General features: G+C 43.2%; 1 protein-coding gene across 3 annotated transcripts in view; it reads right to left on the reverse strand.

Moving 5' to 3' along the window:
- The window catches only part of LOC147455900 (DNA repair metallo-beta-lactamase family protein), a 39,620-nt gene extending 27,128 nt beyond the window's left edge, over positions 1 to 12,492 (reverse strand). Inside the window, exons 1-2 of one of the 3 annotated variants that reach the window (XM_086515356.1) lie at positions 12,133 to 12,490; positions 11,846 to 12,054 (exon numbers count right to left, since the gene is read on the reverse strand). In XM_086515356.1, the coding sequence (XP_086371482.1) occupies positions 11,846 to 12,054; positions 12,133 to 12,421 (498 nt within the window). In that variant the 5' untranslated portion in view covers positions 12,422 to 12,490. Of the gene's footprint in view, positions 1 to 11,845; positions 12,055 to 12,132 lie in introns of all 3 variants that reach the window. The other 2 variants (XM_086515354.1, XM_086515355.1) reach the window with 2 other exon arrangements.
- Positions 12,493 to 14,726: the final 2,234 nt, after the last annotated feature.

Consider the following 14,726-nt stretch of genomic DNA (forward strand, 5'->3'; position numbering starts at 1 on the left):
CTAGCCAGACACCCAGAATGCTCCTAAGAAGTTTATCTAATACTTTGTATTTAGATTCGCATTTATTTTCACACTCTCACACTTTTCAGACATTGTACCAGATTCACCACTTTTGTATCAGTTTGGTCTCATAGGTCACTTTGGCCTTTTGAAGACGTTAATATAACATTTCACTTCATTTCAATTCTCTCTCGTGATCTACCTATCCCAGCTAGCTGTTTAGCTGCTTAGTTCACACCTAGCAAGTTAGGATTCCATAGTATTTTATTTTGTCATTTTGTCATTCTGTCATCTTGTTACTCTGACTTTGTATCAGATCCACCACATTGTAACTTTCTGGTCTCATAGGTCACTTTGGCCTTTTGAAGACGTTAATATAACATTTCATTTCATTTCATTGCATTTCATCTCTCTCTCTCTCTCTCTCTCTCTCTCTCTCTCTCTCTCTCAAAAAACGCAACCGTTTTTTGACCTAGTAGACAACAGTCCACTCTTTTGATCATAACTTCTTCATCCGAACTCCGATTTGGGTGAACTATAGCCTCAATCGAAGAGCACGAAGTCCTCTACGCATTGATGTAAAGACAGAAATTTTCACAGTTATGGAAGGCGTTTCTGTAGCAGCATTTCCGAAGTGAACAGGTTCAACAAAATTGATTCTCATCTCCTATTTTACATACAATGTCTTCCGGCACTCGCAAGGGTTCTTCTTCTTCAACAAGATCCACAAACATTGTGGAAAATGATCCAAAATCTCCTAAGTGTGGAGATAGCAACACAACCACCCAACCAACAACATCGGAAACCATGATCATGGCGTACTTGGTATCATTGCAAGAGACCGTAAACAAACAAGGCGAAGACTTACGAGCACTTGCAATGGAGAATGGCACACTAAAGATACTTGTGGTTGAAAATGAGAATCTCAAAAGGACACTTGAGATGCAAACAACACGTTTGATGCAACTTGAAGAGGAAGTCAAGGAATGTAAACGCTCTCTTGTGGACTTGAATGCTTTGAAGGAGCGGATGAGCAAAGTAGAGCATGACCATGTATTGAAAGAGGAGAAATTTGACACTATGAGCCGGGATGTATGCGACATGAAAAATGTATGCACAAACAAGTCTTGGGCTGATGTATGTGGTAGCAATGTGGTTTCTAATTCCTCACTCATGCAAGCTATGGTTCAAACAAAGAATGTTGAGAATGTGGATGTGGAGGAGTTGAAGGAACGAGAGCGACGTTCCAAGAACATTGTTATTCGTGGAATTCCCGAAGAGAAGTTAGAGACACCTCCTTCTCTTGCCATTGTTATTGAAGATTTCTTCAAAACCCACTTTGACATGTCCGGAGTTATGGTCTATGGAGCACATAGAGTGGGGAAGCAAGGAGCTCCTCGCTCGGGAGAACGGCCAATTGTATGCACCATGCCGGATGAGACCAAGCGAAAGATTATCCTTGATAATAGTTGGATCTATTTGAGGGATACAAAATGTTTTATATGTGAAGATCGCACTATTAAGCAACAAAATATGCGTCGCAAGGCATATGAGGAAAAGAATAATAAAAACAAGGAGATCTCTCATGAAGAAAATGTGCCCAAGGAGGAGGCAAGTCTCTCAAGCAAATAGGGATGCGTGACCTATGAGACCGAGTTACAATTGAAAATATGCTTTTGGAATTGTAATGGATACCCATGGAATGCGGGGGTTGGCATTGATGAACTAACAAGCAAAACCGATGTTGTACTTCTTGTTGAAACTTGGGAGCATGATACACAAAGGATTAACGGCTTGGAGGATTACAATGTACATTCATTGATGTGGTCAAAGAATCTCAAGCAAACAAACGTTATGTATGGCTGAAAATTATGACACCAAAAAGAGCACCCATTTTTGTAGCCGGTTGCTACATTCCTCATCATGATTCTTCCTTTTATGCTTGCATGGATAGAGATCAACCATTTTCTGATTTGGAAGAGGACATTGCTTATTTCAAAGGTGAAGGTGGTGTTATTGTATTTGGGGATATGAATGCTCGCACAAAAACATTGCAACATAATACTCAACAATTCGATATGCCATACATTTCAAGGGAGTTGGAGGAAGTTTACTTGTATGATCGTACTTCAATGGATGAGAAAGAGCCGGATCACTATGGAAAGTTACTTTTACACATGTGTAATAGCACGGATATGCTCATTGCCAATGGTGTATTTTTGTGGAGTGGAACCAATGGATTTACATGTAGGAGACATAATGGGGATAGTGTGATTGACTATATGCTACTCTCTGAAGCCATCATGTATCGCATAAAGAGTTTTATGTTTGGTCAATGGACCCCGGAATCCGACCATCGCACCTTATGTATTGACCTTTCATGTGGAGAAGCAACTAAGCATGATAATCTCAGCCAAAGGAAAGAGAAGTTATCACTATGTATGGATTTCAAACGGGCACCAATGTACATTGAAATGGTTGAGCAAAAATTATGGATGACAAAGCTTCAATGTGATGCACCATTGGAAACTAAATGGGAATCTTTCAAGAAAACTATTTGTTCTTGTGCGGAAGAATGCTTTGCCATAAAGCATCTCCATGATATCAACAAAGATAGATCACGCAAAAGGTGGTTTGATAAAGAATGTCAAGATGCTCGAAAGTCCTTGATAAAGCTTGATGCAACTATGGACAAAGACAACTATCAAAGTCATTTGCATACATACAAGGCATTGATTCAAAAGTAGAGAAGAAGATGGGAAGTAAAGCAACAAGAATTTCAAGTCCAAGAAAAGGTACATGCATGTGGAAGATTTTGGAGAAACTTGAGAGGCAAGCGGGTTGAGAATTTTGGTAACTTGAGTCTAGTGGATATGTACACACATTGTAGGCAATTATATGAGCAAGCAAATACTGAAAAAATGCCATTTTATGGTTCACTCCCATGTATGCCGTCTTTTTTTACTATTGAGGATGTATGCGGTGGGCTTGAAAAGTTGGCTACTCGCAAAGCGGAAGATCTTCAAGGTATCAAGCCGGTGATGGTCAAATGGACGGGAGATTTTACCCATGAGTGGATGTGTGATATGTTCAACCTTGCACTTCAACATGGTATACCTTATGATTGGAGTACTAATTGGGTTAAGCCTTTGCATAAAGGAGGGGATGTAAAGAATGTAAGCAACTACCGGACTATAATGATTGGGTCTCTTATGGCAAAGTTGTTTGGGTGCATAATGGAGATGAAATTGAGTGATTGGGCTGAAGAGAATGACAAGCGTGCAAAGGGACAAGCGGGTTTTCGTCGATGCCATAGCACCATTGATCATCTTGTCACTCTTCGTGTTCTCATGGAGGAAAGTCGGTTGAAAGGCAAGCGATTGTATTGTTGTTTTGTGGACTTTAAGAAAGCCTTTGATATGATTCCACGTAACAATTTGTGGAGAAGGATGGAAGAACTCCAAGTGCCAAGTGAGTTTATGCTTGTGGTTTCTCGAATCTATGAGAAGGTGATTTGTCAATTGCGCATGGGAAGAGAAATTTCAGAAATTTTTGTAAGCACTATTGAGGTTAAACAAGGATGTCCATTGTCACCAACTCTCTTTGGTCTATGCATCGATCAATTGGAACAAATGGTACTTGACTTTATGCAAGAAGAAGACATTGAAGAGGTCACTATTTGCAATGCGGTAATCATGCTTTTGTTGTATGCGGATGATGTAGTGCTTCTAGCACACACTTTAGAAGATGCACAAAAGCTTATGGTTGTCCTTGAGAACTTTTGCTTGCATAGTGGGCTGATTGTAAATGAATCCAAAACAAAGGTTATGCTTGTGAAAACCAACCATAAGGAGAAGCCATGCATTGTGTACAACAACGAGACACTTGAAGTTGTTGAGAGCTTTAAGTACCTTGGCCTTGAGGTTCCATCCAATCACAAGTGACATGAATGTGCTATGCGTCGTTTGAAAGCAGGAAAGAGAGCATATTATGCATTTGAGAACATGTGTAATGCGAGAAACATCAAGTGTTGGGTTCTCAAGACGTATCTTTTTGATGCATTTGTGACACCGGTTCTTCTTAATGGAGTTGAAGTGTGGGGCGGGAGCATCTCAAAGTCTACTTGGAAAGAGTTTGAGAATGTCCAAAAGCGTTTTCTTACAAACTTTCTCCAAGTTAAGACACAAACACCATATATGCTCCTACTTCTTGAGTCGGGATCTCTTCCAATTGAGGTTATGGGCATGGAAAGGGTTGTGGAGTACAAAATAAAGATGCGTCAAAACCCCTCACATCGACTTCCTACAATTGCATGGGAAGCAAGCAAAAAAGTTCAAAAGACGCATAAAAGCAAGATCTTGAGCACGGGATGGATGCAAGACATAAAGAAGTGGTTTGGGAGATGGGATGCATTACACTTGCTACATGATGCTTCACTTGACTCTCAAGTGAATGAAGCTTTTCTACAACGGCAATGTATTCCGGCTTGGGAGAAATCCGGTGGGTCACGCTTCATACATTACACCACCTATATTGCCCCCAACTACAAAACCATGTTCTTCGCTGAGAGAGGAAACCGTACTCACACTTACATGCTTGAGCCTATTCCCTTGTCCGCGACACACACTATCGCAGCAATTCGACTTAGCTCCCATTTCCTTCGATGCGAGATAGGGCATTGGGGCAATGGAGAAGAGTCAAATCGATTGTGCACATTATGCTCACTGCAAGTTCGAGAGTCTGAGTACCACACACTACTAGAGTGCTCAGCTTTTGATCACATCCGAACTTGCTTCTCTCACATTTTCAGCCATAACTTAGACCTACACACTTTCCTCTCCCAACCATAGTGTAGGCTCTCCATTGCGACTCTCATCACTACTATTTTGGAGCATCGAGAGTCACTCATCAGCCATACACATACTACATCACATGTAACTTTGGTCCCATAGGTCATATTTGACCTCCGAGGACGATAATAAAATCTCTCTCTCTCTCTCTCTCTCTCTCTCTCTCTCTCTCTCTCTCTCTCTCTCTCTCTCTCTCTCTGATTACATGGACAGAGAGGGTGACAGGGGTGCCCAGCTGGCCCCTAGGGACGTGGATCCCATTGTTGCTATATGCTCATGATATTGTGCTGATATTTGACTCACCACAAGGTATGCAACGACAGTTGGATGCACTACACAATTTTGCAGAGGATAGTGGATTGTATGTAAACCTAGGTAAAACCAAGGTTATGGTGTTTAACACCACACCGCGATGGGTCAGAAGATCAGTACCTACTTTCAAATATGGTCAAGAGATTGTGGAGTATACAAATGCATACACTTACCTGGGGTAAGTCTTTATTGGGCCGAGATTTTCTTTGAGAAGAGCAACAGAGACTAGACTAACTAGAGCTGGTGCGGCTCTAGGAGGAATGGAGAGGATGTGTTCGCAGGTTTAGTTCCACGAACCTAGGACAAAGTTATGGCTCTTTGATACTTTGGTTGCCTCTACTATGTTATATGGGGTGCAGGTTTGGGGACCTTCTCTGGGCCAAGATGGTTGGAGGCATATGGAGAAGCCCCTGGTATCTATGATCTCTCGACTGATTAGAGCCAAGGCTTCCGTACCGCATGATATCATTCGAGCGGAATTAGCTGCCCCTCCTATGGAGATTGAGGCGCTTACCACATCAGTCTCCTTTGTACACAATCTGAGGGATACTACCAGAGACAGATATGCCAAGGTGGCTCTAGAGTCCTCCAGACAATTAGCTCTTAACGGGGATACATCATGTTGGTATGCACAGATGGCATCATGGTTTCAGACACATGGTTTCACCATGGAGAGGTTGCCTCCTTTTCAATACTCTCTACAGGCACCCTTGAGGTCTTTGACGCAAGTAGAGATTAATAGACTCGTTCGTCAAGATTTGATCCAATTGGACACGAGGAGGATATGGATAGAGCCGATACAGGAGTTGGGCACAAAGATGGCTTTCTATAGAGAGCATCTTCTCCACCTCACAGGGGATGGGTTTGTGATTCGACCTAGCTATATGGACACGCATCTTTCTCATGGTTTGCGCTGTGCCATTGGCCAGATACGCACGTCCTCACATCAGCTCGAGATTGAGACTGGCAAATTCAGAGGGACACCAACAAATAGCAGGATATGCTGCTTGTGCCATCTAGAGCTAGAGACAGAGGTACATTACATATGTCATTGCACAATGTATTATGAGATACGAGGCAATTTTCATTGTCTATTCAGAGAAGGTTTTGGCCTCTATCTAGGGTCATGAGTTATGAGGATCAGAGATGTCTTGGGCTATATCTACTTGAGTTACACAGTTATAGAGAAACTTTACTGAGGAGAGCTGAAGAGAGACGACCCCAAACACAGATCACTGATTTCTTTACACTAGATAATGTACACCCAGAAGAACAGACAGAGGAGCAGCCAACAATGGAGAGGTCTGCCCACACTACTGGCATTCTCATAGACCGAGCATTGGAGCTAGGGAGATCTAGACGACCACGATGAAGAAGAGGAGCTACACAGTTTCGAAGGAGGCTACAGCAAAGGATTCGAGCCATACTTTTTCGTCGTCCAGAGTGCAGATGAAGATGGATCTCTACTTCCCTCCCATATTGTCTACACATTGTACTGCTTAGTTCACACATTTCACGCCTTTCACCTTTCACACCTATCAGCTTAGCTTAGGACTCTGCAGTATTTATATTTTGTTATCCTAGTTTAATTTATTTTGTTAATCTGACTTTGTATCACATACACCGCATTGTAACTTTTTGGTCTCATAGGTCACTTTGGCCTCTCTCTCTCTCTCTCTCTCTCTCTCTCTCTCTCTCTCTCTCTCTCTCTCTCTCTCTCTCTCTCTCTCTCTCTCTCTCTCTCTATAAAAATAGCTGGAATGATGAGTGTAGAGAGACGAGAGCCCGACATCAAAGGGAGGTACTACTAGGTGTCATTACTCACAGGCAATCACGGATTGCTTCTCGGTGTTTGGTACGACTAAGGAAAAGGACATTACTAGCTCGGCTAGAGCAGTATCATTTGTTTTTGAGTCAGGATTCAAGGGAGGCATGGCGACTCTTCCATTAGCACTCCCTCCACGAATCATCACTTCTACAAAGGTATGGGGTCAATATGCATCATCTCTCTACATCCTCTCGAGCCAACCACCTCTTCCACATCCGCCAGAGCCATGCCCTCACATAGGTGCTTTCTTTACCGCCGAGATGGTAAAGAAAGCCATTGACAAGATGAAGACCAGGAGAGCATATGATCATGATGGCCTGGTAGCAGAGCATATTATACATGCCAAAGATTTGCTTGCAGAGCCTCTAGCAATGAAGTTCAACAGATGCGAGGGCCTACCTAATACTAGGAGTTTGTCCATGATTGTACCTATCCTCAAGTCAAGGGACCCTACGAACCCTGGGAACTACTACACTATCATGATTGGACACACATTGCCACGGTTGTACGCATCCATCCTTGTGCAATAGTTGAGTAGATGGACACAGAGAGAGGATGTACGGGCAACAGGACATGCGGGTTTCAGGAGAGGTTTCTCTACTCTTGATCATATCCTGACACTCAGAGCCATTATTGAGGAGGGGAGATTGTCACGAGATGGGCACCACGTGCCAACAAAAAAGAACAAATTGAACTTTAAGCACTTCAATAACAATTGAACTAAAAGAGAGAGAGAGAGAGAGATAGAGAAGACCATGCACGCGACACGGAGTGGCGGAACTCTACCCCAGAGAGTACTGGCCCCAAGCGTTGACACCCCTTTCGATATTTCTTTATATTGCTTCAACTGAGTACAATGTCGGTACTCCAATCCCTGCATCTTCACACTGAAGCATGCAAGAGAATGAGCTCTTAGAACAAATTTCAAGGCCCTTAACCTTGAAAAGCAGTCAAACTCAAACGCAATTGGTCCAAAAGCTGCCAATGCAAAAGCAAGAAATTCCGTACACCTACCACGTCATCATCTACCAACGCGAAATCTAGAAATCCGTACAACATGTCAGCACCAAATCAGGGACTGTCCATAGTTTGCCACATCATCATGTTAGCGCGAAATTCGAAAACTTGTATTGATACCACATCATCACAACCCTCCGAGCGTGTGTGTGTGTGTGTGGGCTTGCTTTATTTTTTAAGCCTTTGTCACTTGGGCCCTATCGAACGCGGTCCCATAAGTTGGTGGGAACTCTTCTTTAAAAAACAGGCAACTAGGCCAATTTTTGCAGGTTGGTGAAACTTCTTCGGTTGCTTCTCTTAGAGTTTAGGCCACTCCGCTCGGATCTGTAGGTTGGCTCCATTCTTCAATGGCTTGACACGTCCGACATCCCCCTTCTTGAAAGAAAGTAATCGTCTGCGATTACAACATATCTGCAAACCAACTCAAGTTAGCTCAAGAATTTTCGAGGGTCGTTCCGAGGGACATTCCAAGGGACATTCATTTTTCTCATTCCACATCGGATCTCTTGATTTCTTCGATCGTTGGCTTCCCATAATAATCTCATCTAATAAGGAGTCTCGTTCTAAATTAGAACTCTTGATATCGTTGGTCGTTGACTTCCCAAAAGTATCTTATCCAATAAGGAATATTCAGTGGTTGGCACATCACAATGCAACACAAATTCTTACATATGCATGGTTCAAGACATAGTAACATAGAGTCGTTGATGAACACTCCCTCCGCAAATAACCACCCAGGTCCGGGCCATGAGCTGTTCAATGACTCTCTCATCACTCCTCCCGCAAGTATCCTAAAAAGGTTTAAGCCATGAGATATAGAGGCCTTTTACAACCAGACGCCCCCCCAAATCACAACCTGCGTCGTTTGGAGGTGCTAAGAATAACCACTGCTCAGACTTCTTAATACTCCCCTCGTAAATAACAAGGGTCCGGGCCATGAGTAACAACAACAATGCTACTCCTGTAAATAACCACAAGGATCTGGGCCATGAGTAAAAACAACACTTTTTCAAACATTCAATACTCCCCCTACAAATAACCACAAGGGTCCGGGCCATGAGTATGAATGAGTAAGCATTCTCAAACATCATTTGTCACTACTCCACCCGAGAGTAAAATCACCATTGAAACCAATATTAAAACCAAAGTCAAACAGTTTAAATCGGCACCAAGACAAGTTCAAAACAAATATCATTCATTTCAATAAATGTCAAACTAGATCACCAAACAAGTTCTCAAACACAACTCAAACTTTAAAAGTGACCTCGACATCAGTCAAGCTCGAAAAGTCAATTGACTTTCCATCCTGAAACCTGCACCAAAAATTAGGATTAGGTTCCTTCCATAAGGTCGTAGCCGACCACGGCATGGTCCATCAACTTTTGGACAGATAGTGTTGCATTGGTTGCCATGGTAGTTCCAAGGCTAGCAATCACACCGGACCTCCAAGGTTATTAGTTCGAGAAGAGACACCTATTGAGAGATGTCGAGAAATTTCAAGTTATAATCTGCTAGGGTTTCCATGACGAGCATTTCAGGATACCCCACTCTGCCAGAAGCTGCAATCCGAAGGAAGATGTCTGAAGACATGTAACTTCAGACAAAAAAATTCTTAAAAGCTTGCCAAGTCCTTGGAGTGTAGGGCTTGGTAGTTATAAACATCCACCACTGCATGGCATTGCCTCTAAGAAAAACAGCGGCTTGAAAAGAATCCTTGATCCTTTCTTTGCAAGTAATCTTTATGGCTTATGCCTTGTAAGAAAGAGCGATGAAGACGAGAGCACGCCCGATGTGCGATGAAGGGTGGGAGTGGCTAATAAGTCCAAGCTCAAGGCACGAAGATACTTCAAATTTCAATAAATTCTCGAAGCACCACCTTGCTCTATCTGCTGTTTGGTAGGACCGGTATGCTTTCAGAAAAGCACACGCCTGAAGCTCTGATACCATTGTCACGAGACGAGCACCACGTGCCAGCAGAAAAGAACAGATTGAACAACTTTAAGCACTTCAATAACAACTGACTGAAAGAGAGAGCACACGTGACACGAAGTGGCAAAATTCCACCCCAAAGAGTACTAGCCCCAAACGTTGGCACCCCTTGTGGTATTTCTTTATATTGCTTCAACTGAGTACGATGCCGGTACTCAAATCCTTGCATCTTCACACTGAAGCGTGCCAAAGAATGAGCCCTCTGCACAAATTTAAAGGCGCTTGGCCTTGAAAAGTAGTTACATGAAAAGCAATCAAACTCAAAAGCAATTGATCCAAAAGCAATCGATGCAAAAGCAAGAAAATCCGTACAATTGCCACTTCATCATTTGCCAATGCGAAATCCAAAAATACATACAACCTGTCAAGACAAAATCAAAGACTGTTCGTACAATCTGCCACGTCATCATGTCAGCACGAAATCCAAAAATCTGTATTGTTGCCACGTCATCACAACCCTCCGCGTGTGTGGGTGTGGGTGTGTGTGTGTGTGTGTGTGTGTGTGTGTGTGTGTGTGTGTGTGTGTGGGGGGCGGGGGGGGGGGGGTTCCCTTTTTTTATGCATTTATGTCACTTGGGCCCCGTCGAACAGGGACGCCCACGTCTACAAGGGCGACCACAACATCGAAGCAAGCTCCACCAGAGAATCATGACTATTTTAGCACGACATGGGAGACGCCCAGTAATAATATTTACTGAGGCGAACGTTGACGAAGCTCTTCAACAAACAATGCAATACTTGCTCGGACAATGCCCGATGTCGAGCATCCTTGGGCATGGATGATGATGATTTTCAGGACGATTTGAGTCTTTTAGTTTTAGTTTTTCACTTTACTTCATTTAATTTTTGTACCAGACATTGGATAAGATCCACAAGGATCGTATCAGTTTGGTCTCATAGGTCATTTTGGCCTTTTGAAGACGTTTAATAACATATCATTTCTCTCTTTCGTTGTGCATATACTTTTGACAGCAATGCTAGTGATCCTCTAGGTGAACCTGCAAAGCAAAGTGAATGAGGGGCAACAATCTCAAGACGCTAAAGAAGAGATCATAGGAGAGTAAATGCTATGAGTGAGACTCTTAGAGAGAGAGAGAGAGAGAGGTGAGCCAAATAGCTGGCTATAACCCCTAGAATGCTCTCAAGTCAATGATACAAAGTGGGCCCCCACCCCCCTACATATAGTAGGGGCAAGTGCCACCCAACTCCACAACCCAAAAAGAAAGGGACACTAGAAGCTAAAGAGTTACAAAGACCCAATCTGGTCCTAGGCATCGGCTGGACCCGATCTCATCTTGATCGGATGACCAGAGGTGACAAACTCTTAACACAAGCAAGGTGAAACAAATCTCAGGCCAGTGAGAGGCGTCTCAAGGGCCTTGTAACTCGAAATGATGTACTAAAATTGTTGCACGTAGTACACCATTCAAATAATGAGTATGTTCCAAATCTCTGCAGTAAAGCTTGCAAACAAGTAGCAGAAGACACTGGCAACAGTAGCTGACACTGGTCATTGACAGTCTGAAGACCAGTTTGTAAGTTTTGTAGTCAAAAGCAGCAGCATTTCAGACTTTAATAGTCACTTTCATAAGTATCAGTCAAAAATGCACTCTACAAAGAAGTATCTTTAACTTGGATAATGTTTGCAGATGCACATGATTTCCCTTTTCTAAACCTTGCACATGCGAGTTCGAACACCTTTTCCAATTGTCAGGTTTTACACTTTAAGAGATCTCAATTATAGGATGCAGATTGTAGATTTTGGCAACTAGAGAGTTTGCAGTATCACAATAGGAGCACAGCATCTGAGAGAATGATTTGATTGGCCATGGAGAAATAAGGAGTTCACCTGCTGAGCAGCAACATGGCGAGGAGGAAAATAGAACTGTGGATTGCAGAAAGTATTGTCCAAGTGCACAAGATTCACTTGAGAACCACCAATGGCTGAAGCTATGGACCCCTTCATCAATTCAAGATTGGGGCTACCAGATTCCCAGCGGAAGTCACCTGTGTGGAGGATGCATCCAAAGGCTCCACGGAAAACAAACATCACAGACCCTACAACACATCCTCGAACTTTGAAGAGCTGATGAGAACGGTCATAAGGATCTTCAGAAACCCTATAAGAAACAGTACCTGGGCAATGGTTTGCATCGATAGCAGTGACCTCAAGCAGGTGAGGTGAGGGGAGGGGTATGAGGGTGGTGGTGGAGAGGGGCAGGATGCGGATGTCCAAGGCAGGAAATTTGAGGAGGAGGAGGGCAGCTGTGATAGCAGAGCAGTAGATGGGCCCCCTGCGCCATCGTTGGGAGAGACCCTTGGTGTGATCGGCATGCATGTGAGTAAGAAAGAAAACCTTGCTCTTCCTGCAGCCCCACTTGTCCACAGCAAACAATCTCGCTCCTTCTTCGCCATCTGCTGCCATTTTTCATGTCCACGACACTCGCGGCTCTTATTGAATTACAACAGAAGCTATTAAACTCACAATTTTGAATTTGAGAGGGAAAAGTCTTAGGCTGGGTTCAGGCCCCTGTCACACTGGGACAGGCGGCCACACACCTTTTTGGAAGGAGACCACGCAAAGGCAGTCACACTGGGACATTCTTAAAATATTAGTAAAATAAGGTCCAATTCTGCCAGCATATTTGGCTTTAGCCAAGTGGTTAGGCGTCCGCGTTTGGGGCTGACGGCAAAAGCTCAAACCCAATAAGCTTCACTCACGCGCACACTATTTGCAGTGTGCCGCTTTCATGGAAAGTTGGCCGGCCTCTCTTGCCCGCCCCTCTGACAAGTGCTCATGGCCACCTTTTCACTTTTTCATGGCGAATGGGGCGCTGCCATCTCAGCATGGCCTCGCACACCCCGTCTCAGTGTGACAGGGGCCTCAGATGAGGCGGAGGCAGAGCATGAGGAGAATGGGAAGAGAGTTTTCTCCGGACCCACCAAACTTTGGGCAAGTCCCCCCCCCCCCCCCCCCCCGGGAGAAGAAACCCATTGACGAGGTACTATTCAGCACGAAATGCAGAATGGCATGTGCTTGAGTGGAGCAGGTGCAACAAAAGTTGTGGGCAAGATGGGTAAGCCGGAACATTGAGCAGCCCTCTTGGGTGTAAGTTGCCAACCAAGCATGGTGAGAAGGGACTGGTGTGCAATCTGAACTGCCTCATTGTAGGCACTTGCTTTCATTGGTCCACCTATGTAAAAAGAGCGGTGTGGCAGTTTGAACCCAACCTAAATTTGAAAATATTATAATGTCTACGGTGGATAGACCAATGAGGCATTCATCATAATAAGATATTCATAACAATTAGGAGTAAGTGGATTAGAGATAATACAAAGAAATTAAACTTGCTTGATTGATTAGAATGGGAGAGGAACTACAAGTTAAGCATGGTGGCCTTATATAAGCTCAAAGGTAGAAGGTGAAAATTAAGGCAAGAGGGATATGCACCACAAATGAGAAGGGGCAAGTAGCATGTGAGCTACAACATGTAGCTTGTGGTTATAAAGTGAAGCACGTGTTAGGGATTTCTATGTAGGAGGTTGTATCCATGCACATAGGGGTGCATGTTCGTATGCTTGGTTTTAGGGATTGTTCAAATATTGAGTGTAAGCTAAAAGGCTTACCTCAACAAACGTCCCCGTAAGATAAAGCTTACACAAAATGCTTGGATTCTTATCAAGAAGTCTAATATGAGTTACTAAGGATAACTTCGTATGGCTCATAAGAGGAATCTAATGCAAAAGGGTAGGTCTTACCACCAAACTTTGGGTTTGGGACAATGTCTAAACCCATTACAATATATCCTCATAGTAAACAGTGTTGACATTCCCTTCTTCTTCTTCTTCCATGACACGTATTTTTCCTTTGGAATCTCTAGGATTCTTTAAATTATTTGCATTATCTTTGAAGAAACATTGGTTGGGTGCATATCCCTTCTTATTTCAATGAAGGCACACCTTAATGCGGAAACAAGCTTGTGATCTATGGTTGCTTTTGCCACAATGTACGCAACATTTACCGTTTACAACTAATGCATTATTTTGAGACCTTGTGTAAGTGCCAATTCTTTTTTCTTCCTCTAAACGTGAATTGATTGCGTCTTCAAAGTGTGAGAATGGGATATTTTTTCTTGAGCTCAGTTACAAAGTTATTAAAGCTACTTGGTAGGGCTTTGAGAAGGATGGCAAATTTATCCTCATTTGGAACTTGTACCTCAGTTGGGTTGAGATACTCTTAATCTTGTTGAGGAGACTAGCAACATCGTCTTGCTCTTGCATAGTGAGACCATAAAGTTGAATTTTGAGACTCATTTTGGAGTGTTTACCTCGAGCGCCAAAAAGACACTCTAGGGTATGCCAAGCATGAAGTGCCGATGTAGCATCATCTATGTGGTGAATGAAGTCATCTTCGAGGCAGTGATGATGATTTCAAGTGCTTGCTCATCTTTGGTTTGTTGTTGAACATTCAAGGTTCATGTCATGGCTTCTCCCTAACTGGATATCAGTTTTACAATGCTTCAAAGGTTCTTTTTCATGAGCACTCCCTTCACTTGTGTTTGCCAGGAGTGAAACCCCGATGCCATTAAACTTGTCGATGTTTTTGTTGGACATTGTCCATGTAGGGCGATCTTACCAAGTGATTTGGTAGTGTTTGAACCCTTTGACAATTTGGAGTGTGAAATGAGGGTGCCTATTAGCTCAAAAATCCCTACTTAGGATTATGGTAA

This window comes from Adiantum capillus-veneris, chromosome 6, assembly GCF_014529385.1.
Source record: "Adiantum capillus-veneris isolate H3 chromosome 6, ASM1452938v2, whole genome shotgun sequence".
Lineage (NCBI taxonomy): Eukaryota > Viridiplantae > Streptophyta > Polypodiopsida > Polypodiales > Pteridaceae > Adiantum > Adiantum capillus-veneris.